General features: G+C 38.5%; 1 protein-coding gene and 1 long non-coding RNA gene across 2 annotated transcripts in view; one reads left to right on the top strand and one right to left on the bottom strand.

Moving 5' to 3' along the window:
• LOC143648029 (uncharacterized) overlaps nt 1-25,939 on the top strand; it is a 369,585-nt gene that overhangs the window by 56,573 nt on the left and 287,073 nt on the right. The window lies entirely within an intron of this gene.
• Nucleotides 14,206-25,909, bottom strand: LOC143648028 (uncharacterized). Its single transcript, XM_077117636.1, has 3 exons — nt 25,637-25,909; nt 17,577-17,701; nt 14,206-14,459 (listed from the first exon to the last, which is right to left on the bottom strand). The coding sequence occupies exons 1-3, from the start codon at nt 25,907-25,909 to the stop codon at nt 14,312-14,314; spliced, it is 546 nt and encodes a 181-aa protein (XP_076973751.1). The 3' UTR covers nt 14,206-14,311.

Here is a 25,939-nt window from a genome sequence, read left to right as displayed (position 1 = left end):
CTGGGTCCTCTGGCATGGCAGGCAAGCATTCTTGCCTGCTGAGCCACCATGGCCCACCCAAACTGATCTCTTTTTACTTGAAAGCTTCTCATGATCTTTAACCCTTGGAAGACTGTAAATTTATAACTCTACACCTATCCATTCATTTGAATATTCCATTTGTTCAATTGACACTAGGCATATACATTTCAGTATCATGCCTTCTTCCCCAGTTTAACCTGACCACCCCAAACATGTAACATTGATTAAACTTGGGCTTCAACAGTATTCTTTGATTTTTGCCATGGTATCAACATATTTAGGATTGAGAACTTGGGGCAGAGTACCTCAGCATTGTTAAACTATTTATGCAGCAGTATGCAAATTATCATGCTCTGTATAAGTGCACACATTATATTTTTGTCCTGGCCCCTTTGTAAAATCTATATAAAATCATCCTAATTTAAATTTCAATATTTGCCATATCTAACTCTTTCCTCTTTTAAAATTTATGACTTTAGTTCTAATCTTCATTACCTCATGGGCCTGTACTCAGTAATAGCCTCATTCATTTTGTTCCTTCACTTTTTCAAAGCTATGTGTTAGGCAACAACTATGTGCAAGATAACATGTTAGATGCTGTGGTTACAGTGTTAAGTAAGATAGAAATAGTTTCTGTTTCCAGGAAATTTACAGTCTAATCGCAAAGACAGACATAGAAGTTAAGTTTAGGTATGATAAATATAGTGACATGGAAGAGCAGAGTCTTACATTTACATGTATCAGGTGAACCTAATCTAGTCTTGATTGTCAATAAACCTAACTGATCTCTTCTTCTCTGCCTACAATGATGATGTCAATTGTCTTTAAACATTTTCAGAATTTAACTGAGCCTCAATACACAATCCAATCTGAACATCTCTTGAATGCCTCCATAACCTTGTCCCATCCTACTCATTGAAATGTGTTTTTCAAAAACATTAATTCTTGTCGGATGGGTATCCTCATGGTTCCAAGGACAAGACATGCTTTCCCCAGACTCTACTTTTATTATGACCTCATCACCTAGAGAGCTCTCTACCTTCCCCTTAATCCACCCACATTTTTTCACACCCTTAAAATCCTGGTCAAAATGAATTCTTAACACTCTGAACTTGATTCACAAACTATGTTCCAAGACCATTTGTCATGTATCTCTTACACTTCCAAATTTATGTTCTTGATTCTTAGTATCTTTTAGCATTTCATCTGGGTTTCCAAAACTACTTTCTAAGGTGATAACTAATTTCAATTTTGCTATCCTGAAACAAGTTGTGTGTGTGTGCATGTGCGTGTATTTTCATGGAGGTCTAGCTTTAACAAATAGCCAAAAAAATTTTATTATACTTGAAAAATCAGTAGTAAGTCATGATGGCAATATTCTTTCACCAAAATATTACACATAGCTTTAATAAAACATACTAGTAATAATTCTATTGCTTTTTTCTTATTTTGGCATTGAAACAGAAACATCCTAGCTATGGCACCTACTAAAAAAAGTATATGGAATTTTCCATTCAAAAATCCCATTAGAACTAACCTTTACCATACTTGGTAATGATTTTTATATGTATGCACATATATAAACACAAAACATATATATACATGGGTACTCATATACAGTCTATGCATTTTTTATGTGAGGAAATTTGGATTGGCCAATAATGATAGTAAATGTGGTTTCTCAATTGGACAAAAGCTTCCAGATGCATTCAGTTGTGTTTAAAGGCTAAAAGCTGTCTTAATTTAAAATAAAACAAAATGAAACAAAAAAAACAGCTTGTTATGATTTTTATTCTTAATTAGAACAACTATCTTTTACGTAATTAAAGATATTGACTTAAAAATAGTGAAGTTGAAAGTACTTAAAAGTGACACATAAGCATCATTCTCTACGGCACTCTGCATTCTATATCTGTTGCATACATTCATTTCTTTAACTTCAAAGAGAATTCCCAAAAATGGAACCACAAAAAACAATCTGTCCTTCTTCTACTTCCATCGTATTTGAAATTCAGCATTAATATCTGTGTACAATAAGGTCTTGGATCTAGCAAAGCTCCCTATATTCTTCCAGATGCCAATGGCATTCCATTGCAAAGCTTCTGGTTCCCAAATGGAAACCCTGTCTTTGGTCTGTGGAGGTGCTAAGGAGCTATAAGCAAGAGCACACCAAGGCAGGGATATTTAAAATTATGTGTGCTTTCTGTTGACATAAGTGCATCAACATGTGGGTAAATCCTACATGGTCTTGCCTAACATCAGAGAGAAAGCAATATTCAAAGACGTATCCTGAAGTCAGTACATATTTGGGAATATCCTATCCCCTTGAAGCAGTTACAGACAGAACTGTACAAGAAAAATTCACACCTAAGTGTGAGTCTTGAGGCATTGCATGTTGAAGCATCAAAGAAGGCTTCAACTCTGATCACTGTGTTACTAAAGCAGGAGAAGGGGACAAAGTCAAGTTAGATTTGTGAAAAGCTGGAAACAAAATGTGGGAGACATTGGAAAGGCAAGGTGGAAAGCAGAATGCAGATTTTTATAGCCAGACCTGAGTTTGAATCTTAGAAATATTTTTTACCATATATTCTTGTGTCAAGCCATTAAACCTTCATAGCTCCTGTTTTCTCATGTGCAAAATAGGGAGAGTAATAATTATTCCATTGCATTGTTGTGAAAATTAGCAATAATGCCTGACACATAGTAGGTTCTCCATAAATAACTTATTAATAATAATCATCAGACATGTAATTTATTTCCTTTTTTATACCTTGCTTCTGTTTAAAGTTCTACTGAAACTAAAATCTCATATTTCATTTTCAACTTAACCAATTTATATTCTTCATCATCATTTTCAGTTTTAGTAGAAATAACTTTAAAACTAAGAAAGAACTAAAACTTGAAATAAGAAATAATTTAAGTGATCTAGTGTTTTAAGAGTTTATTTTTTACTGAAATAGTCAATCACAAAAAATATACAGGCATACATTATTTTATTGCACTTTGCTTTATTGTGCTTCACAGATAACTGGTGTTCTTTACACATTGAAGGTTTATGGCAACTCTGCATTGAACAAGTCTATCAGAGCCACTTTTTTCAAAGCATGTGCTCACTTCCTGTTTCTATAACATTTTGATAATTTTAACAATATTTCAAAAATTTTCACTAGTTATATCTGTTATGGTGATTTGTGATCTGCAATCTTTGATGCTACTATTGTAATTGTTTTGGGGCACCACAAACCATGCTCATAAAGACAGCGAAATTCATCAATAAATGTGTATGTTCTCACTGCTCCAGCAAGCAGACATTCCCTGTCTCTCCCCTCTCCTCAGGTTTCCTATTCACTGAAATATACAATATTGAAGTTAGGCCAATTAATAACACTAAAATGGCTTCTAAGTGTTCAAGTGAAAGGAAAAGTTGCATTATCTCTCACTTTAAATCAAAAGCTAGAGATGATGAAGCTTAGAAAGGAAAACATATCAAAAGCTGAGATAGGCTTAAAGCTAGGCCTCTTTGCCAAACATTTAGCCAAGTTGTGAATGCAAAGGAAAAGTTCTTGAAGGAAATTAAAAGTACTATTCCAGTGAGCATACAAATGATAAGAAAGCAACTTGCTGATATTGAGAAAGTTTTAGTAGTCTCCATAGAAGAACAAACCAGCCACAATATTCCCTTAAGGCAAAGATAATCCAAACATGGTCCCAACTCTCTTCAATTCTATGAAGGTTGAGAGGTGAGGAAGATGTAGAAGAAAAGCTTGAAGCAAGCAGAGGTTCATAAAATTGGAAGGTGAAGCATCAAGTGGTGATGTAAAAACTGCAGCAAGTTATCCAGAAGATCTACCTAAAATAATCATGAAAGAGGCTATACTAAACAAAAGATTTTAATGTAGACAAAATAGCCTTCAACTGGAAGAAGATGTCACCTAGGACTTTCATAGCTAGCAAGAAGGTAATGCTTGGCTTCAAAGCTTCAGAGGACAGGCTGACTCTTTTGTTAGGGGCTAATGCAGCTGGTGAATTTAAGTTGAAGTCAATACTCATTTATCTTTCTGAAAATCCTAGGAGCCTTAAAATTATACAAATCTACACTGCTTGTGCTCTATAAATGGAGCAAAAAAGCCTTGATGACAGCACATCTATTTACAACATGGCTTACTGAATATTTTAATCCCTCTCTTGAGAACTACTGCTCAGAAAAAAAGATTCCTTTCAAAATATTACTGCTCATTGATAATACCTGGTCACCCAAGAACTCTGATGGAGTTGTACCTACCACAAGATGAATGTTGTTTTCATGCCTTCTAGCACAACATCCATTCTGAAGCCCATGGATCAAGGAGTAATTTTGACTTTCAAGTCTTATTATTTAAGAAATATATTTCATAAGGTTATAGCTGCCATAGATAGTGATTCTTCTAATGGATCTGGGCAAAGTATATTGAAAACCTTCTGGAAAGGATTCACCATTCTAGATGTCATTAAGAACATTCATAATTCACAGAAGGAGGTCAAAATATCAATAAACAGCAGTTTAGAAGAAGTTGATTCCAATTCTCTTGCATGACTTTGAGGGGTTCAAGACTTCAGTGGAGGAAATAACTTCAGATTTGGTGGAAATAGCAAGAAAACTAGAATTAGAAGTGGAGCTTGAAGATGTGACTAAATTTCTGCAATCTCCCGCTTCTTGTTGAAATGGTGCTAAAGGATATAGAATATTACATAAGCTTAGTTGATAAAGCAGCAGTAGGGTTTGAGAGTATTCACTCTGATTTTGAAAGAAGTTCTACTGTGGGTAAAATGCTATGAAACAGCACCACATGCTACAGAAAAATCTTTCATGACAGAAAGAGTTAATCAATGTGGCAAACTCCATTTTTGTACTGTTTTAAGAAATTGCTACAGCCACCCCAACCTTCAGCAACCACCACCCTGATCAGTCAGCAGCCATTAACATTGAGACAAGACCCTCCACCAGCAAAAAGATTATGACTGACTGACAATTCAGCATTTTTTTAGCAAAAACGTTTTTTTTACACTAAGGTATGAACTTTGCTGTTTAGACATAATGCTATTGCACACTTAAGAGACTACATTATAGTGCATACATAACTTTTTTATGTACTGGGAAACCAAAACATTCATGTAACTTACTTTATTGTGATATTAACTTTATCATGGTGGTCTGGAACTGGACCCACATTATCTCTGAGGTACGCCTGTAACTTTGCTATTAGTACAGGGTTCAAAATTGTACTTAGCCAAGTAACTGCAATGCCTTAGAGGAAAGGAGCTTCCATTTTGTCACTTTGGGTAGTAACACCTTCCAAATTCTTCCTCCTTGCTAAACATTTTGTACAACAGGTCATTTATAGGTCAAAGTGTTATAGAATGGACACATTTAATTTCATCCATTATAGATATTAGTTGAATGAAAATTCAAGTTTATGATTCATCTGGAAAGTGTACATTTGTTCTTTCCCATAGAGGGAGTGGCAAAACCCACCACTGTCATGAGCAGAACTTCAAAGCACCCACTTTTAAAAGAAAGGGACAAGATCCATTCTTGTGTGAAGCAGTATAGGCTGGAAGACTGGAGATGTCAGTTCTAATCTCAGACCTGGAAGCAAGAATTTTGTGTGAACTTGAACAGCCTCAATTTCCTCATCAGAAAGTGATGGATTGGGCCAAGATGGATTGCATGACCTTTCCAACTGTAGAATCCTTTGATTCTAAGAACTGTGTTTGCTTCTTCTGATGGGAGTAAGCCTGCCTGAATCAGAAGAATGAATGATGCTCAGTGTACTGACGAGTTCCGACAGGCTGCTTTGCACCACTCGATACCCTTCTGTGGAATCCAGCTGTGCACCTTGCACCTCAGAGTGAGCCAGGTGGGAATTCAAGCTCTGTGGTGAAGGCAGCACTGCTGCTGAGCCAGCATGGAAAGGGCATTTTTTGCAAGTGTGGGCTCCAACTGAAGCTACCAAAACTAAACACCACATTGAGAGTGACATCATGGCATTATGAATTCATGCAGAGAGCAAAAGTGTGAGAAAAATATAGATCGCCTGGAGCTGCAAAGTTATGTAAGTATGCAGATAGAACTATGAAAAGAATACTTCTCAATAAAAATGGTTAACATTCCAGAACATTTTAAGGATTTTTCCTTTGCAACTAAAAACACAAATATATGCATTTCTTCAGTGAAAACAAGATTTTTTGTTTTGTTTTAGAAGAGAGAGACTCTACAGTATTCCTTCTAAAAAGCGATAGCTGTCATTTGCTAAAGTGTCACTAAGGAGCTGCCCATGAATTCTTTATGTCACCACAGAATAAGAAAGAGGAACTGTAGGTCTGTAGGGGATGACTGAAGTGGGATTAATAAGGGTGACTTTGATTAGGTTCCCCATAAGCAGACCCTAAGACAAGTATTTGGTGACAATGATTTATTTAGAGAACTGTTCCTTGGAGAAATCAGTAAGAGGGGAGGGGGGGAAGCAGGGTGATGGGAATGGATGAAAAGCTAAGCAAGTGTGGGGGACAGCATCAGCTTGATTCTACAGGGGACTCTGGTGGGTGGGGTAAGGAGCTTCAGTTTGTCTCCCCTAGGGGCAGGGAGTTGGGCTTTCAAACTCTTCTACCTGCCATCATTGGTTAAGGCCATGCCTCTGGGATGAAAATTACTGAGCACTTCATCCCTGATCCCTTCTAAGAATGGAAACGGACTCCTGGAAACCCTGAGTTCTCCAAAGAAGAGAGTCCGGTGCTGGCCTCAGATGAAAAAGAGTACCAAAGCTGAGGGTGGGGCTCCCTGTACTAATAGCAATACAATAGATTAAAGGGGTTCTAAGGAAATCTGGGAGGAGCACTGAATGTTCCCCACAGGCTTCTCTTCTCATTGCATAGATACACAGCATGAAGTTTACTCCATCCAGTCATGACTTCTTTGATATGGAGTTTGAAGGATTAGTGGAATGAGCTTTAGTCATTACTCTCCCTGTGGTTGTTCCCAAGGTCTCTTAGTTTGCCAGGCTATTATAACAAACACAATAGGTTGCCTTAAGCAATGAGAATTTATTGGCTCCTGGTTTTGGAGGCTTGAAGTCCAAAATCAGTATGTTGGTAAAACCATACTTTCTCCAAAATCTGAAGCATATTGATGATGGCAATCCTTCATCATGGCAATCTCTCTCTGGCATCTTTTACTTCCTACTCTCCTGACTTCTGACTTCTACTGACTGACTTGTGTGGGAAGCCATATTCTCTCCACAGGGAGGAAACATTCAGTTTGCACGGGCCAATATTTGATGACAGTATACAATAGATGAAAACATTAGAGCATTATGTGCTCCACCAGGAAAAGTGTATCACTCTGTTGAGGGGCCGTTGCTTGATCCTCATACCTCTCACTTCTTGGCAAAGTTATGGCCTGATGAGTCTAAGAGCTGGCTTTAATGGTGAGCCTACTGGTTATAAAGTGATTAGCTATTTAACATGTTCCATTGCTTTTCAAACATTCATTCATTCAACAAATACAGTCTCTATTGAGTACTTACTCTGTGTCAGCTTCAGTCCTTGGTGCTGGGGAGATTGCAGTGATTGGACAAACCTGTCTGTCCCATTGAGGTTCATTTGCCAGAAAGGGAAGGGTGATCATAAACAATTACAGAAGTATAGGTATGTTAGAAGGTGACAACTGCTGTGTAAGAAAAACAATGCGAGCAAGAGGATAAGAATTGCCAGGGGGAAATAGTGGATAGTGTGATTTTTAATAGTAAAAGGTGATAATAGAGAAAGTCTGAATTGGAAGGTGAATTTGAACAAATACCCAAAGTTTCTCATGGGGAGAAGTATGTGGCATTTTGGAGGAACAGTATTTTATGAAGAGGGAATAATAAGTGCAGAGAGTTTTTGAGGAGCAAGGAAGCCAGTATAACTGGTGAGCAGTGGGTGAAAAGGAGCATCATAAGAGGGCTGCTGGGCCATTAGGAGTAGGGTCTTGCCATTTGTTTAATTGAGTGCGATAAAGGTGCCTGAAGAAAAATGGCATGACCTGACTCATGTTTTAACTGGACCATTCTGGCTGCTGTGTTGAGAATAGACTTGCCTGGGGGACATTGGTGAAGGAAGGGAGCCAGGAGAAAGATACTGGTGGTGTGGACCACTTTTGTAGCATCAAACTGATGGCAGGGAGATGCATGTGAATATATTTTGAAGAAGAGTTGACAGAATATTCCAAAACATTGGGTATTTGGTTTGAGAAAGCAAAAAAATAAGGATAACTTCAAAATTTTTGCTTAAGCAAACAGAAGAATGGTGTGGTAGAGTGAATTGTGTACCCAGTTTGGACAAGTTTTTTATCTTGGTCCACATTCTGTCAGGTGAGGACCTATTGTAAATAGGATCTCTTGCAGATGCTACTTCAGTTAAGGTGTGGCTCAACTGAATTAAGCTGGGCTTTGATCTGGATTACTGGAGGGCTTTATAAACAGCATGAAATACAGACACAGAGAAAGAAAGCCATGAAAAGAAGCTAGAAGTCAATAGAACCCAGAAGAAAAGGAGAGGCTGTCACCATATGCATTATCATCTGACAGAAAAGCCAAAGACCAAGGATCACCAGTAGCCAGCCCCACAATGCCACAGTCTTTGGGGGAAAAACATTGCTTTGCTGATACCTCAATTTTGGGCTTCTCTTAGCCTTAAATCTATGAACCAATATGTTTCCATTATTTAAGCCTATCCATTGTATGGTATTTGTTTTAGTGTCTGGAAAACTAAAACAAATAGGGTAGCTATTAACTGAGATGGATTATTATAGGGACAGAGGTCAGAAGCAACAGGAATTTGATATCCAAATTGAGATACCAAGTAGGTGGTTGGAGTCTGGAGTTCATACTACTATCTCCAACTCTAATCAATACTAAAAACATCACTTTAACCTTCTTCTCTCCTTGCTTGTCTGTAGTGTCCTATGTTGGCTCCCACTGCCCACAATCTATTTACTTAAATGTTCAATTTCAGTATGTGTGCATAATGGTTTCAGAATTGTTCATACATAGTCTTGTGGGAAACAACTTTACCACCTAGAGTACAGAGCTTATATACAATGCTTATACATAGTCTCTACTCATTTGCAAAATTATTTGGGTCAGTAACTTTTTTCCCTACCCCTTTTAGTGAGGTTGTTTTATACATTTGTAATATAATAAAATTGTTTTGTAACATTCTGCATTTCATTCTGGAATTCCTCAACCTCAACTTCTTATTTTTAAAAAAAAATTTGCATACATTAAAATTCATTCTTTATGCTATGCAGGTCTATGGATTTTGACAAATTCATAGTGCTATGTACCCAGTTTTACAATATCATATAGAATTGTCTCACTATCTTAAAATGTCCCTTGTACTTCATCTATTCAATCCTTCCCCCTTTCCAACACCCTGATGATCACTGGTTGCTTAATTTTTGCCTTTTCCAGAAGATCATGCTTTTTTTGCTTCAACTGTTATCACAAGCACCAAAAAACTCGTTGTGGCTTAACAACAGGAATGTATGGCTTACAGTTTTGGGACTAGGAGATGTCCAAAGCCAACATATGGACAAGACTTGCTTTCTCCTCAAAGACTACAGTGTTTTGGTGCTGGCAGCTGACAATCCTTGGGTTTCCTTGGCTTTCATATCTCATGAAGATGTCCTCCTCTTTCTCACTTCTGTGATTTCCAGGTTTTCTTTATAAGGCCCCCAATGTTCCAGATTAAGATCCACTCTCATTCAGTTGGGCCACACCTGAACTAAAAATAGCATCTTCAAGAAATCCTATTCATAGTGGGTCTATACCCATAGGAATATTTAAATTGAGATAAATAATCCAATCTACTACATTGTACAAATGGAATCTCATAATATGTAGCCTTTTCAGACTGGTTTATTTCATTTAGCAATATGAAAAACATTAAGATGTTTTCCAGTGGCTTGTTAATGCATTCCTTTTCATCAATGAATTGCACTTCATTGTATGGATTTACCACAGTTTATTTATCCATTCACCTATTGAAGGGCATCTTGATTATTTCCAACTTTTGACAATTAGACATAAAGCTCCTGTAAATGTTTGCGTAAAGATTATTGCATAGACATAAACTTTCAAATCAGGTGTCTAAATATCAGGGACGTGTTTGTTGGATTATATGGTAAAATTGTGTTTAGCGTCGAAAGAAATTTCCAGAAGACCTTTTGAAGAGACTAAAATATTCTGCATTCCCACCAGCAATGCATGACTCTTCTTAATGCTCCACATCTTTGCCAGCAAAAATGCAAAGAGCATTTACCAGTGTTCTTAGTATTGTCAGGCATTTTTTTACATTTTAATCATTCTAATAGGTATGTAACAGTATGTCATTGTTGTTTTAAGATTGTCTGGTTTTGAACCTCTTGGTAGCTCTCAGTCTTTGGCCAAATTACAAAACCTTGCTGATTGTACCTGACCTCCTAGATGATTGTTGGAAGGTAGAGATTATGACATACATATAGTACTTGACACATACTAAGTGCTCAATAAACATGGTATCCCTTCAGACATAGGAAAATGGTGTCACCAAAAAATATCTAATCATCTGCAGTTAACTGAAATTAATTATTCATTTTTAAGCCCTCCAAATTCACCCTATCCCCCAAAATGTATCAAAAGCCTGATCTTTGCATTGTAGACCCACCTTTCAACATCTTTGCCTTTCAAAATTTAAAATTGCTTTATGAAACAAAGTTCATATGTTATTTCCCCTCAAAAATCATTCCTTGATGACTCCAGCTGGAAAAAGTTTCCTGTTAGTTTGAAATTCCTAAGGCTTTAAAAACTATGAACTGATTTTTATTTGTCTTTGGATCTCTCACAGTTCTTTGATAAATATTTGCTCAGTAAGTGATCTTATCAAATAACACCATATGAATGCTCTTTTTATGGATGACTGGTATTTGAACTGCTGCTTTTTAATAACTTAATACTCTTAAAACACCTAATATGTGCTAGACATTTGTTGTATGTGCAGAAAGAACGTAAATGACATAGGCTTGTGGGGAAGATAACTGTACAGTGACAAGTCATGTAAGTGAGGGCCATGGTAAATTTTTTGTTTCTGCATTTCTGAAATGGTCATTCTGGTCTCTATCTGCGGAAATTGACCAGGGGTAATTACTGTAGTTATGGTTTTCAAAAGATCAGGCTGGTGGATTAAACCATTAACTCTAATTATGTGCATGTGAATTTGGTGGTTTTCATGCCTGAGAAATGATAGCCTAATCAAGATGGTCATTGATTATATTTTTTGAAATCTTTTCAGAAAATTATGCAATGTAATTTATACTATAATTTTTGCAAATTCTTCTATTTAATTATGGTTGAAAGTACCAATTATTCAATTCAGATGAGGTGTGAAACACTTTTCTCACAAGTGTAGATTTACTCGCATATAAATTTAATGCTGGTTAGAGCCTTGTGAAAGGAACTTCTCTTTGTATTTATGAGGCATTACATTTTTTTAAAGTAGAAACATATGCTATCAGAGGATATGTTCTTTAGCATTTGAGGAAATGATTTATTATGGGTTGTTGGAATTTAATATTAGTAATTAAGTTTGTTTCAATATCTAACCTGTGCAATAACTGGACATTGAATGTTCACAGAGGTGGGATTTTTAGACAAAGTCAACCCTATGGTGGATCTTTCTTTGTAAGTCTCTAACACCATGACAAAGTATAAAAGGAAACATGACCTTTAGATTTGGACATACATCTGTGATCTTAAGCAAGTTCTTTAATTTCCCTAGGCTTCTATTTTCTTATTTGTTAAATGAATAAAATATTATCTCATCTGCAAGTCTTAAATGAAATATTATGCACAAATCTCTTGGCATTGCTCCCAAAACAGTAATTATTATAACAGTTGCTTCTGGCCAACTAGTAAAAAAATCTGAAGTGACATTATAGAGTTAGTTAATAATGTTTTTAAACTTAAACATAAAATAACCTTGGAGAAATGACAATTTTTTTTTGTTCTGGAGCAAAGAAAATGCAAGGTGAGTATGGATCATCTTCTTGTGCCAGAAAACAAGAAAAGGGTTAAAGACTAATAGGACCATGTCAAAGGCAGACTTCATGGAAGGGCCACCACTGGCTAATTTAGGGAAAATTGAACAGCCAAAAGAAATACTAAGAAGTACAAATATAATTGATTATAGTACATTGAATTTTTTAAGGTTCCATGAGTACAGTGGCATAATGTGAGGTCAGGGGAAGGACATAAAGGCTCTTATAGTTTAAGAAAAGAAGTATTCTAGCAGATTGCTGAAGGGAGAAATGAGACAGTGATTCAATAATTAATTTACTGAGTATCATTAATGAATACTAAGATCATTGGGTAATAAATTGTATAGGAATAGGATATTCATATGGTATTAAACCATCAACCTAAAATTACAAAATAAATATATGTTTGTATAATGGTAGTCAAGTGATAAAATTCGATATCATTAATGGTGAGATGACTTGATATTTTGTGCCTTCTGCAGTGATGCAAGTAAACAGTACAACCTATGAAGTGTTTTCTTAAAACAATGTCCTAGCTACATTTAATCATACCTCTGGACCTGTTAACAGGAAATAGAAGAGCAAGTTAAATGATTCCAAAAGGAAACAAGACATTTCAAAATGCGGAATATTTTATAAGATGACAGTTCAAGACTCTTGAGGAATACAAAATTCTCCATAAAAAGAGATTGAGACACATTAACCATATTCAATATGTGAATCTTGACTGTAACCTGATTAGAAAAAGAAAGAAGGAAAAAGAAAACCACATTATATGTGTTAACATATATTATGTATATTAGATTATATACTTATATGTGTTTTATGCATCTACCAGTAAAGATAATATTTTATTGTGTGTTTTATTCTTATGTGTAATATGGTATTGTGGTTGTGTAGAAGAATATCCTTATCTGAAAAAGATGCTTCCTAAAGTATTTAGAGATGAATGGCATATCATCTGCAATTTACTTTCAAAATATAGCAGAATTTTAACAATTGGTGAATCTAAGATATGGATATATAGGGTTAATTGTGCAACTCGTCTCACTTTTCTGAAGTTTTGAACTTCTCTAAAATAAAAAGTTTGGTTAAAAAAAGAAAAAATCATATAATAATCAAGTTTCAATTTTGCAAGTTATAAAATTTGAATGTAATGATAGCAAAAATGTCCTTCTTGGATGAGCTAGGGTAGACAGGGACCCTTGGTGCTCCATTTGTGTCATTGGAGAAGAAGTTAACTCTATCCACCAAAGAGGCAGCATGATCATTAATCTCTTTTGGTGGAAAGAATAACTTTCAGGTTATCTAAAGTCACATGGAGATAAAGAAGACAAGTGCCAGCTTCACGGTCAGGTTCATGGGTTCCCAGGAAAAGCTGTAGAACCTGATCTTATGGTTAGTGGTCCTATTCCAGGAATTGGAATTATCTAACAAGGTGTCTGTAACAGACAGGGCATATTTCTTCAGTGAAGAATTTAATTTTCTTTCAACACACTGGACTCTGCCTTTCTGCACTCTTGTTGCTACCAAACTACAACTATTACCCACTACCCACCCCCAAAACTCTGTGAATGCTTTTGTCCTTTTAGCTCTTTCTTTCTTTCTTCCCCATGATTTCTCTTGCTTTGTGTCATCTATGCTGCTCATTTTTCTCATATTTTCAGCTTTTGTGTCTTTTATGGGCTCACTTCTTATATTTCTGGTACGAATACCCGCCCCTGCAAAGAAGAATACCCAATCAGATAAGTACAGCATCATCATCCCTGATTGGACAAGCTTTTATTTCATCCAGGTCACTTATGAGGTGGATGGCAAAACATGAGATTATCAGCCCTTAGGTGCCTTGGTCCGATCAGGTGTGTTGGGACACAGAAAAGGTGTTTCAGTGTTACAGAATAAGGGCATCTACATGTAAACAGGCCCCTAGAGCTGCTCCCTGGGCAGGAAGGGACTGTGACATGGCCATTTCTTACAGAATGCAGTAATGGATGGGACAGGAGGCTTGGTAGGCCTGAATAGTTCACAGTCAGTTTTCTCCTTGCACTATGTTTACCTGGCCTAAATATTGTTTCAATTAAGTGGAGAGTCTCTTTTTACAATGTGAGAATTTTATTTGCCATATAATTCATGGTTCCACTTTTCAAAGATCTAGGAGGTGTTGTTTCAAAATCTGTGGGCTTTCAACTGTTGAAGAGTTTATATTAATCTCAGATGTCCATTGAGGAAGCAGAATATTTTATAGTCCTGGCATTTCTGCCAACAATAGCTGGGGCTAACATGGAAGTTGTCTTGCAACATCACAGAGTATCCTTCTTCTTTGACTGAAATGCTCCCTACGTAGACCCTGTGGGTGAAGAACAGCAAAGTAGGCCATGTCTAATATTCACAAGCAAATAAATCACCTCCAGGGGACATGTGATGATCAGCAGGACTTGGTGCACTCATTTACTTATTTAGGCTTAGAAAGTTCTCCAGCAGTTTGCATTTTGGATTTCTGGATTATCTATTACATAATATGCAAAGAGTTGCTATACTACAAATAAGTTTTTTTTTAATTAAAAAAATCCACACTCATTGGCATTCCTGGATGGTTAGAATATCAACTAATGGAGATCACAATGAATTATTAAGGAATGGGACTGGATATACTCACTTGTGATCATAATTGGGAGCTGATAAATTCAAGTGGGAAAGGAAGACTTACACATATAAAAAATTAGTTTTGTTGGCCACTTAGCTATTGATAAGAGTCTTAGCAATTTGTAATAATAATTTCACGTCATTTCTGTACCACCAAGGAAAAGATTGCTTTTAATAAATAATCTATTATATCTGTCAATCTGCCATATCAATCTATCATATTTGTTATAAGGATTAGAGTAAGATAATAATAAATTAATTTATCACAACCCATTGTTGGTGAATGTATCTTACATGGAAACAACAGACTTAGTAGAAAATGGTATGTGTAACTCAGGGCAGGAGCTGTGGAGTCAAAGAGCTTGAGTTTGAATCCCAGTTCAAACCTGTGTTGGTTTGAAAGGATGTATGGACCCTAGAAAAGCCACGTTTTAATCAAAATCCCATTTCATAAAAGCAGAAAAATCCCTATTTAATACTGTCTGTTTGAAACTGTAATCAGATCATCTCCCTGGAGATGTGATTTAATCAAGAGTGGTTGCTAAACTGGATTAGGTGATGACATGCCTCCACCCATTTGGGTGGGTCTTGATAAGTTTCTGAAGTCCTATAAAAGAGGAAACATTTTGGAGAATGAAAGAGATTCAGAGAGAGCAGAGTAGAACGACATAGTCATGAGAAGCAGAGTCCACCAGCCAGTGACCTTTGGAGAAGAAGAAGAAAAATGCCTCCTGGGCAGCTTCATGAAACAGGAAGCCAGAAAAAGAAGCTAGCAGATGACTCCGTAACCACCATGTGCCCTTCCAGTTTACCATGTGCTTTCTCACTAGAGAGAAACCCTGAACTTTATTGGCCTTTTTGAACCAATGTATCTTTTCCTGGACGCCTTTGATTGGACATTTCTATAGACTCGCTTTAACTAGGATATTTTCTCAGTCTTAGAACTGTAAAATAGCAACTCATTAAATTCCCCCTTTTAAAAGCTGTGATAGAATCAGTTGTCAACTTGGCCAGGTGAGCATACCCAGTCTTGTTGCTGTGGACATAAGCCAATGGTACGTGAACCTCATCTGTTGCTAATTACATAAGCAGTTCGGCATTCCTCATCTCAGCACTAGCAGCTCAGCCCAGGCCTTTGGAGATGCAGAAAGAAGTCACCCCGGGGAAAGTTGTTGGAACCCAGAGGCCTGGAGAGAAGACCAGCAGAGACCATCTTGTGCCTTCCATGTAAGAAAGAACCTCAGTGGAAAGTTAGCTGCCTTTTCTCTGAAGAACCAACAAATCCCCTTTTATTAAAAGCCAATCCGTCTCTGGTATGTTGCATTCTGGCAGCTAGCAAACTAGAACAAAACCCTTAGCAGAAGTTGACCCTTGGCAAATTATTCATCCTGATTTGCAAAATCAGAATAATAATAATGATAATCATATTATCTACCTCAGAGTGTTGGTGTTAAGCCGGCATGAAATAATGCAAGCAAGAAACTTAGAGCCTGGCTTTTAGCATTTGCTCAATAAGTAACTGTTATATGTTATTGGCAACACGAGTGATACATATATGAACTTCTGCCTCACTGGGGTAAAACGGAATATAACATAGGAGGCAGAGTGAGATAAAAGCAAGAAAATTAATAAGGAAGCTTAGGGATGAGGGACAATTAACTCCAACTTTGCTGATTCAAGGAAGCTTAACGGAACTGTGGAATGTAATTTACAGAGAAGCACATCCTACAAAATGTTGTGAAGCACAGAGTCTATACTTATATATTAAATCCCTACAAAGATTCTTATTTTACAAATGAAGACAGTGAGGCTCAGAAAGATCGGCTAATTTGCCCATAGCCACACAGGTAGTAAGCACACAAAGATTGTAACCTAATTTTGTCAGACTCTGGTGGTTTCTCTGTAAGTTAAAAAAAAGTCACATTTAACTGGGCCTGGAAATATAAAGCATATAAGCAAATTTATTTTACATGTCTTTACCCTAAATGGGGTTTTCCTGGTATTCTGCTTCTCTACTTAATGTCCCATGATGAGCCAGTTCAGATTTATCCGTGAGGCCTGAAATATGTTTACAATTTGGCATTTGAAGATTAATTAAAAGAAAATACTCAGACGATCAGAATTGACCTTTGGGACCAATTTGGAAAAAATCATGGCTCCCATGATTTGGTTCACATATTTGGAAAAAATGTGCTTAAGTTATAAAATAATAAAATATTCTGTATACTTAAAAACATGAATCCTTATAAGACGTACTTTTACTATATTCTGAAACAATGTGCTTTAATTTATGTCTGGGGCTTCTAGAGCTGTGCAATTAAAGCAGGTTAGATAGAGGAGGACAGCCGGGGAGGTGATCCTTAGACCCACAACAAAAAGTTCCTTTTGGCAGGAACACACCTACCCAGCCCCCCACTCTGCACCCCCGGCCTTCACTCAGGTTGGCACCTGAAAAGAACCAATGAAAAGTGCAGCTCATCAATCCCTTATTAGCATAGCCAGAGGGGGCAGGGTACCTCCAAGTTTTTATGATGCAGGGGTCCCAACCTCAGATTTCTCCTTCTCCTTTGGAGAATTCCATACTCATCTTCCTTCTAGCCTGTGCTTTCACCACTCATTAATTAAGTTTGAGTTGTGCGCACTGACTAGTCTCTAGATCTCTCTGCAGCTACGTTTCCTGTGACTGAGTCAAGAACCTTCAAGGCATCAGCCCCTGGTTGGGGCCTAGACTTCTCCTAGAATTCCCCGCGGCTCTCTGGCATCCAGCTGAGTACTCCTGGTGTTCAGTATAGAGCTTATTAAATTATTTGGCTGTACACACCTTGAATTCTTTCCTGTGACTGAGTCACAAACTCTCATGGCGCCAGCCTTTGGTTGAGGTCTAGATTTCTCCAACAACTCCCAGGGCTGTTCTGGCATCACAATGGCAGATAAACTATAAAAATTCTTATAGGAGACATAGAATTTGAGAGTGTTAAAATTAGAAAGGATATTAAAAAAAAATTATAGCATATGCTTACTATGTCTGAGCCACTGTTCTACAAACGTTACAAATATTAACACATCCTATTCTCACAGCAACAATATGAGGGGTAGGTACCATCATTATTCCCACTTTACAGATGGGGAAACCGAGGCCCAGAGAGAAGTTGAGCAACTTTGACTGAGGTCATTTAGTAAGTAAGTGACAAAATGGGGAATAAATCTCCAACTGGAAGTAAGTCCTTTACTGGGAGTGAATCTCCAACTGGTAAGACTCTAAAATCCAGGCTACTTTACCTCTAAGCAATGTTGCTCTCATTTCTACTGCACCCAATTCTCTCATTGAGCCAACTGTTTCTCCTTTGATCATTTTAAGAACGCATGAGGGAGATGTTATTCCCACCATATAGAAGAAGAAGTTATAAAATAAGGTTCATATGAGTTTGACTTCCATTTTCATAAGGAAACCTAGACTCTTATTTCATGCAGGGCTTACAACAGGTCATCGGAAATTTTCTATAAAAGGTAAAATCATGACCCTCATGTAGATATAAAATAAACATGTGCTAAGGCATTTTATTTAACTATTATGAGGAATCTAGGCAGAAATTACAACCAGTTGAAAAAAATAAAAAAGCAGAGATATTTATGGATCAGGAATACTGAAATGAATTTGCAACAATATGCAAAACTTGTTTGTTTTTTTGACTGTGGGGAAGAGTAGTCACCCCAACAGCACAGGATTTGCTTGCTTGTCTATAGACAAGAGTTATCTGCATTGCTATCCCATTTACAGAGTTGTGAAATAGCTCAAAGACAATGACAGGGGAATCTGAATCAGATAACTTGGAGTGGTATGCCCAAACACGCAATGGTGTGCTACTTAAACCCTAGTAGTTTTCCAAGGAAGCATAGTTTTTTCTGTACCACCAAACTGAGGTTGATTGGATTATTAATTTAATAATATTTCATTTTTTTCTGCAAATAGAAACATTTAAGAGCATGACAATCTTTTAAGCTTTTCAACTCTGGGGCACCTTTGCCTGTACCCTATTTGCGGAAATGTTTAGAAATGTTGCCTAGCATTCTGGAATTCCAAACAAAACCTTCCAAGAAGCCTGGCGAAACTTCTAGGAACATATAAATTTAAGCTGAGAAAAAATTCTACCATCTAGGAATATTCCCAATATATAATGGGAAGAAATGAAAATAACTCGGAATGGCATTGTATAACACCTATGTAGTTAGATAATTCATGCTATAGGGAGAGGTAAAAAATAAAAAATGAAAGACCTCTAATCCACCTCCAAGCTCCAGGTGGCTCCAAAATATTAACTATTGTTTGCAATGTGTACATCTTCTTTTTTTTTTTTTTTATCTAAAAGCGATTATATAAAACATAGTGTTCTGCCCTTACTTTTTAAAATAATGTATCTTGAAAAAATTTACATGTGGTAGGGACTCGGCATCCAGCCTCCTCCTTCATACTGAGAATAAGTTACTGCACGTAGCTGTTTACTTAAAGTTTACTTACTTAAACTTTGCATTCTGACAGCCTTTAGCAAACTGAAACATGGGCTATGAGATTTGTTCTCTTTACCTGCATTGGGCAATTTCCTAGTTCCAAAGGCTCTTACAGAGACTATTAATTGTTCTTAATTTGACATAGTAGTCATGGTGCTGATCCATTGCATTCTATTCAGAGTCTCAAATGTTTCTGCATAGCCACTATCTCACCAGATGATCACCACAATGAAATGATAACTAAAAGGTCAAAAAGCCCTTGTGACATAGTTGTGACATAGTCTTAATGTCATGCTCTTACTTAAGCTGTTTACTTAAAGTTCATCAGTTCTCCTCGGGATGGGGGGGGGGAAGAATGTACATATGGTATCGTAAACAAAGAATTAAAACTCCCCTCCTTTGATCACTGTTGATAACACGCCTCCAGCCTCCTGTGTCATGAGACCCTGCTGTAATTGTGTTCTTACACCCTATGGACTATCTTTGTCCTAAACCCTTATATATTGTCCTTTGCACTCTCCACCTTTTTGTAGAGTGCTGATTCCATTTCTTGAATGGCCACCATTGAGAAAAATTTTCTCCTGTTCATTATGGGTCCTAATAAAAATTCATATCTAACTCCCTGCCTAGCTTGTTCCTTGGTTTTAAGGCTGCACTGATTCAAAGCTCTTCAAGAGCTGTGTTGGAACACATATCTTTTTTTTTTCTTTAACCAACTGCATAGAATCCCATTGTAGAAATGAACATTGCACATGTGGAAATAAACAAGACTACCCAAAAGTGAAAAAAGAGAAGTTATTTATTGAATGGGGCAGATACTCAAAGTCACAGTAGCGGAATAGATTTATAAAAATAGAATTTTTCAGGTATGCTCTGGTTGAAGATGTTGTCCAAGAGAAGCTGGAGTGGGCTAACCTGAAGCAGGGCATATTTGGCTTTCTCTTGCTGTTCCTGAGTTGGAAGCAGGGGCAAAAAAAAAAAAAAAAGGAAGTTGGCATTACTAGTACTGATAGTTCTGCTGCAGAGATTGTGGTTTGGCTTACTCTGGCTGGTTACTGTGGATGTTCTGGTTTGGCTTCCAGGACTTCTTAAGTAGGTCAGAGTTCTACTGTCCTATGTGGTCTGGCCATTGTCCATTTTTCAATCTTTCAGGCCCCCTTTTAGATGTTCTCTCACTCGCAAGAATTTGGTCAATTTAGGAAAGGCTATATATCTGATCTTCCCTATTTGGGGATTGCCTAGGCATCCCCATAGCCAACTATGTCACAAGGGCTTTTTGACCTTTTAGTTATCATACCATTTGGTGATCATCTGGTGAGATAGTGGCTATGCAGAAACATTTGAGACTCTGAATAGAATGCAATGGATCAGCACCATGACTACTATGTCAAATTAAGAACAATTAATAATCTCTGTAAGAGCCTTTGGAACTAGGAAATTGCCCAATGCAGGTAAGGAGAACAAATCTCATAGCCCATGTTTCAGTTTGCTAAAGGCTGTCAGAATGCAATATACCAGAAATGGATTGGCTTTTACAAAGGGGATTTATTAGGTTACAAATAGACAGTTCTGAGTTCTGAAATAAGGCATCAACAAGATGATACCTGGACTCTGAAGATAGGCCTCCAGCCCCTGGAGCACCTCTGTCAGCTGGGAAGTCACATGGCTGGCATCTGCTGGTCCTTGCTTCTGGTTCGTTGCTTTCAGCTTCTGATTCCAGGGTCCTCTCTTAGTTTTTCTGGGGCAAACTCTGAATTTCAACTCTTAGCTTAGCATCTCCTGGGGGTGTTTCTTCTTTTCAAGCCTCTGTGGTTTCTCTAAAATGTCTCCCTTTTAAAGGACTCCAGTAGTAGATTAAGACCTACCTGAATAAGAGGGGCCACATCTCCATGGAAACAATCTAATTCAGAAGTTTCCACCCAACAGTAGTCTGCCTCCACAGGATTACATTCAAAGGACATGTCTTTCCTGGGGTACACAACCATTTCAAACCAGCACAGCCTATAAAGAACAAACTCAGAGAGTCAAGAAGCTTTGTGTGGTGATGTAGAGCATGTTCAACTTTGGCTATTTCATTGATCCAAGAATGGCAAGAAATATTAGCAATGGCACAGATGCCACCATAACTAACGAACAAGAAATTACAGAGCAGTGCAATTGTCCATCTCACTACTTATTTCAACAACCTGAGACTGATCGGTGTTCCACCTATGGCAGAGGTGGTATCATTAATAACATCTGCCAGAGTTAGTAATACATTCCTTCTAGTATTTTTCTATTTGATGAGTCCTATAATTGTCTCTGATTGTTTGAACAATAATGAGTCAGTAATTCACTCAAGTATAGAAACTGAATAATCAAGGATGGCTTCATGTTGAATCTCCCAGCTGAGTTGTATTTCCAGGCATGATGATTTATAGGATTAGGGTGTCTTTGTACAAAGAATTCTTGGAATAATATTCCAAAAGTGCATGAAATGTTAGTTGGAGGCAAACAGGACCAGTTGTCCTGGTGGCAAAGGAAGTAGTATCCAATAGGGGCAAATGGGGATCAAGGATAAAGGAGTTGTTCATAATACAAAGTTAGAACGAAGGCTCTACATTAAAATGGTTAACATATTTGGAACTCTGTTATTTTCTTCCAGGTGATAAGTAAATGGCCCACTGCCCCATAAATATTTTTGAATTCAGATTTAGATTTACCTAGGGCCTGATCAGTATATTGTAATAATTGCTCATTTTCTGGGAGAGAGGGACACTAGCAGCCACAATGATTTGCTTAAAGTCATTTGTTTATGTAGATGCACGTGGAAATGCATCGGCTGTGTTTTTCTATGGTTTTCTTTGATGAGACTGGAATTTCTCAGAAGTTTTTATCACGGGCCTCTGTGATGGATGGCTACTCCAGCAGTCAGCAAGACTGAGAATGGTGACAACCATTTGGGATAATCTGATAATGACATTAGCATAAGTATGTTCTGCTCTAATTTTCATTACTTTTTTCTGTTGCTTACTTTAGGATTATATGCTCTTCTTTCTCTAGTTTCCTAAGGTGAAAGTTTAGGTTATTGATTTTAGATGTTTCTTTGTTCCTAAGAAAATTCAATGCTATACATTTCCCTTTTAGTGTTGCTTTTGTCACATCTCACAAATTTTGATGGTATGTTTTCATTTTCATTTAGTTTAAAATATTTTTAGATTTCTCGTCAGATTTCTTCTTTGATCCATGTGCTACGTAGAAGTGTGTTGTTTAGTCTCCAAATATTTTGGGATTTTCCAGCTATCTTCCTGTTATTGATTTCTAGTTTAATTTCATTGTGGTCTAAGACTATAATTTGTATGTTTTTTATTCATTTAAATTTGTTCAGGTGTATTTTATGGCCCAGTATACATTCTAGCTTGGTGACTGTTTCATGCAAGTTTGAGAATAATGTGTACTCAGCTGTTTTGGATGAAGTATTCTATAAATATCAACTAAAACCAGTTGATTGATGAAGATGTTCAGTTCAACTATATACTTACTGTGCCAGTCTGGGGTCTTGTGTAACGCAGAAAAGCCATATTCTTTTTTTTTTTTTTTTTTTTTTTATCGGCATGTCATTTATTTTTTAAAAATCAGGCAATACAAGAAAGCATGGAGAAGAGAGTGGAACACAATCTTAAGTTTAGGGCATTGTGTAAATCACCTCACAATTTTTTTCCAACGCATTGTTTACGCACATATCTCGACACCACGGTGAGTTTGTGCTATTTTCTCATTCAATAGTAACAGCTAGGATGTACTGGGTACTTCCAACGCACACTCTGGTGGCTCTGTGCGTATTCATTCATTTTACCTTCTCACAGTCTTGTACAATACGTACTATTAGTAACCCCATTTTATAGATGCGAAACCAAGGCACAGAGAGGGTAAGTGACTTACCAAGGACACCCAGCTGAGGGTGGCCCGGCTGAGATTCAGACACAGGTAGTCTGCTCCAGAGCCCACGTCCTAACCACCACGCTGTGTTGCCACAGCAGAGCTCGGCCCCATCCCACACCAATAGTCACAGCTATGAGTCATCATTTTCAGTGTCTGCATTTATTCTTCTATTATGAGATAATGGGATTTTTTCTGATTTTCCCTTTGTTTCAGTTCGCTGAAGCTGCCGGAATGCAATATATCAGAAATGGATTGGTTTTTACAAAGGGGATTTATTAGGTTACCAATTTACAGTTCTAAGGCCATGAAAATGTCCAAATTAAGGCATCAGCAAGATGATCCCAGACTCTGAAGAAGAAGGCTCCTGGCCCCTGGACACCTCTGTCAGGTGGGAGGCACGTGGCCTGCGTCTGTGGGTCCCAGCTCCTGGTCGCTGCTTTCAGCTTCTGACTCCAGCGGCTTCCTGTCATCCTCAGGTCCTCTCCTAGCTTCTCGGCAGCAAACTCTGGATATCATCTCTTTGCTTAGCATCTCCTGGGAAGTTTTCTGTCTCCAAGTGTCTGTGCTTTCTCCAAAATATCTCCCTCTTAAAGGACTCCAGTGAGTGGACTAAAGGCCACCTTGGCTGGGTGGGGTCCCATCCCCATGGAAACAACCTGATCCAAAGGTCCCATCCTACAACAGTCTGTCCCCACCGCCCCCACAAGGTTGGATTAGAGAGCATGGCTTTTCTGGGGTACATGACAGTTTGGAACCAACACACCCCTATTAGGAAACAGAGAGAAATTTTCCTTTGGAACCTTAAAACCTGGTGACACATGGAAATGCAGCCGCTGGGTTCACCTTTGTTTTGATGTGTTTGTTTTCCTGGGCTGGTGACGTCTCTCCATCTGGGAGTCTCTCTTCACCATCACGTGGGAATTCCCTCTGCCTCTCTCTTAGCTCAGTTTCTGTTTACTCGTGCCTTATTCTCACTTGCTTGACCGCTGGCTTTGGGGGCAGCACAGCTCTCAGATGCTCCCATTTGCTAGCTGTGTGACTTCAGGAAGTGGCTTAACCTCTCTGTGCTTCAGTTTGCGGATAACATAGGACCCATTTTGCAGCAAAATGTTTTCAAAGCTCATTCATGTTGTCCCATGAATCTGAGCTCCAATCCTTTTTAAGGCTGAATAATATTCCCTTGTATGCATTTACCACATTTTGTTCATCCATTCATGTGCTGACAGACACTTGGTTTGTTTCCACCTTCTGGTGCATTTTCGTCATGACTAATGATGATAAACAACTTTTCATGAGTTATTGGCCACTTGTCTATCTTCTCTAAAGAAATGTCTGTTCAAGTCCTGGGTCCATTTTTAATTGAATTATTTGCTTTTTTGAATTGTAGGCATTCTTTATATGGTCTGCATATTACATCCTTAGCAAATAGATTTACCACTATTTTCTCCCAATTTGTGGGTTGTCTTTTCACTCTCTTGATAGTGTTGATTAATGCACAAAAGTTTTTAATTTTGATAAAGTCCAATTTATCTTTTTTTGTTCTTGCTGCCTGCGCTTTTGGTGTCATAGCTAAGAGAATTCGAGGTCGTGTAGATTTGTCTCTGTGTTTTCTTCCCAGAGTCTTATAGCTTCAGCTCTTAAATTTAGGCCTTTAATTCATTTTACAGCAAATATGTATTATTGAGTGGTATTGCTTGTGAGGTGCTGTTCTAGGCATTGAAGATACAACAGAGAACAGAAAAAAATTCCCTGCATTTATGAAGCTTACACTCTTGTGGCAGGAGAATGACAACAAATAAGTAAATCATACAGGCAGTTGTGGGGGCTTGGATTTTAACTAGGGTTGTCAGGGAAGGCCTAATAGACAGTGTAAGGGTTAAACAAAAACCTGACAGTGGGAAAGGTGGGAGCCAAGGGATTCCCTAGGGGCAGAGCATTCCAAAGGAGCAGCAAGGGCAAAGATGGAAGTGGTCCTGGTGTGTTTCAGGCATGGCAGAGGCCACTGTGGCTTCAGCAGAACATGTGTGTGTGTGGGGAGGAGAGGTGTTAGAGGGGAAGGGGGCAGGGTGGGCCCCTGTTAGAGGGGGAAGGGGCAGGGGGGCCCGTATTAGGGGGAAGGGGGTAGGGTAGGTCCCCGTTAGGGTGAAGAGGCAGGGTGGGTCCCCGTTAGGGGGAAGAGGGCAGGTCAGGTCCCGTGGGTTCTTGTACGGTCTTGCAGGTTATAGATTGGAAGCCACCGCACGTTTCCAGCGGAGACTCCGGTTTTAAAGCGCGGCCCTGCGCAGGCCTCGGGGTCCGCTTTGTGTTCGCGCGCCCAGTTTTCGGTCGTTCTGGCCACAGTGCAGAAAGCGGAACTTAAGGAGCAAGGGCCGAGTCCGCGCCCATTCAAACAGCCGTCATCCAGGTGAACCTGGGGGCCTGGGCCGGGGCCGGGTCGCCCAGGTGAGGCCTCACCTCGTCCCCTCTGGTATCCGCGACCCCACGGCCACTGCTCGGCGCCAGAGGCCAGACGAGCATCTCCGAGGCAGTGCGGGCGCTAAGGGGCGATCCGCGCCGGATCCTCAGCGCCTGCTGACGGGACCGCGCAGCCGAGGCCCCTCGTCTCCCGGAGCCCACAGGCGACTGCACCGTGACCTCAGCGGACTTCCCCGGCCGCCCCAGCCAGGGCCGCGCGCGGCGGGCAGTCACGTGGCCCACGCCGGCCTCTCTTCCGGGAAGCCAAGCCATATTCTTTAATCCTCATTCAGTATTGCTGGG

The sequence above is a fragment of the Tamandua tetradactyla genome, chromosome 10 (genome assembly GCF_023851605.1).
Source record: "Tamandua tetradactyla isolate mTamTet1 chromosome 10, mTamTet1.pri, whole genome shotgun sequence".
NCBI classification, from domain to species: Eukaryota; Metazoa; Chordata; class Mammalia; order Pilosa; family Myrmecophagidae; genus Tamandua; species Tamandua tetradactyla.
Note: the sequence above shows the minus strand (reverse complement) of the source record. Positions and strands in the feature narration are given on the sequence as shown.

Bases quoted from the DNA above. Each gene is read 5' to 3' on its own strand.
- LOC143648028 (XM_077117636.1), bottom strand. From the start codon at position 25,909: ATGGCTTGGCTTCCCGGAAGAGAGGCCGGCGTGGGCCACGTGACTGCC. The intron at 17,702-25,636 runs GTGAGGCCTCAC...GTCTCCTATAAG, and splicing joins CGGATACCAGAGGGGACGAG to AATTTTTATAGTTTATCTGC. The intron at 14,460-17,576 runs GTGTGTACAGCC...CTTCACCCACAG, and splicing joins GTCACAGGAAAGAATTCAAG to GGTCTACGTAGGGAGCATTT.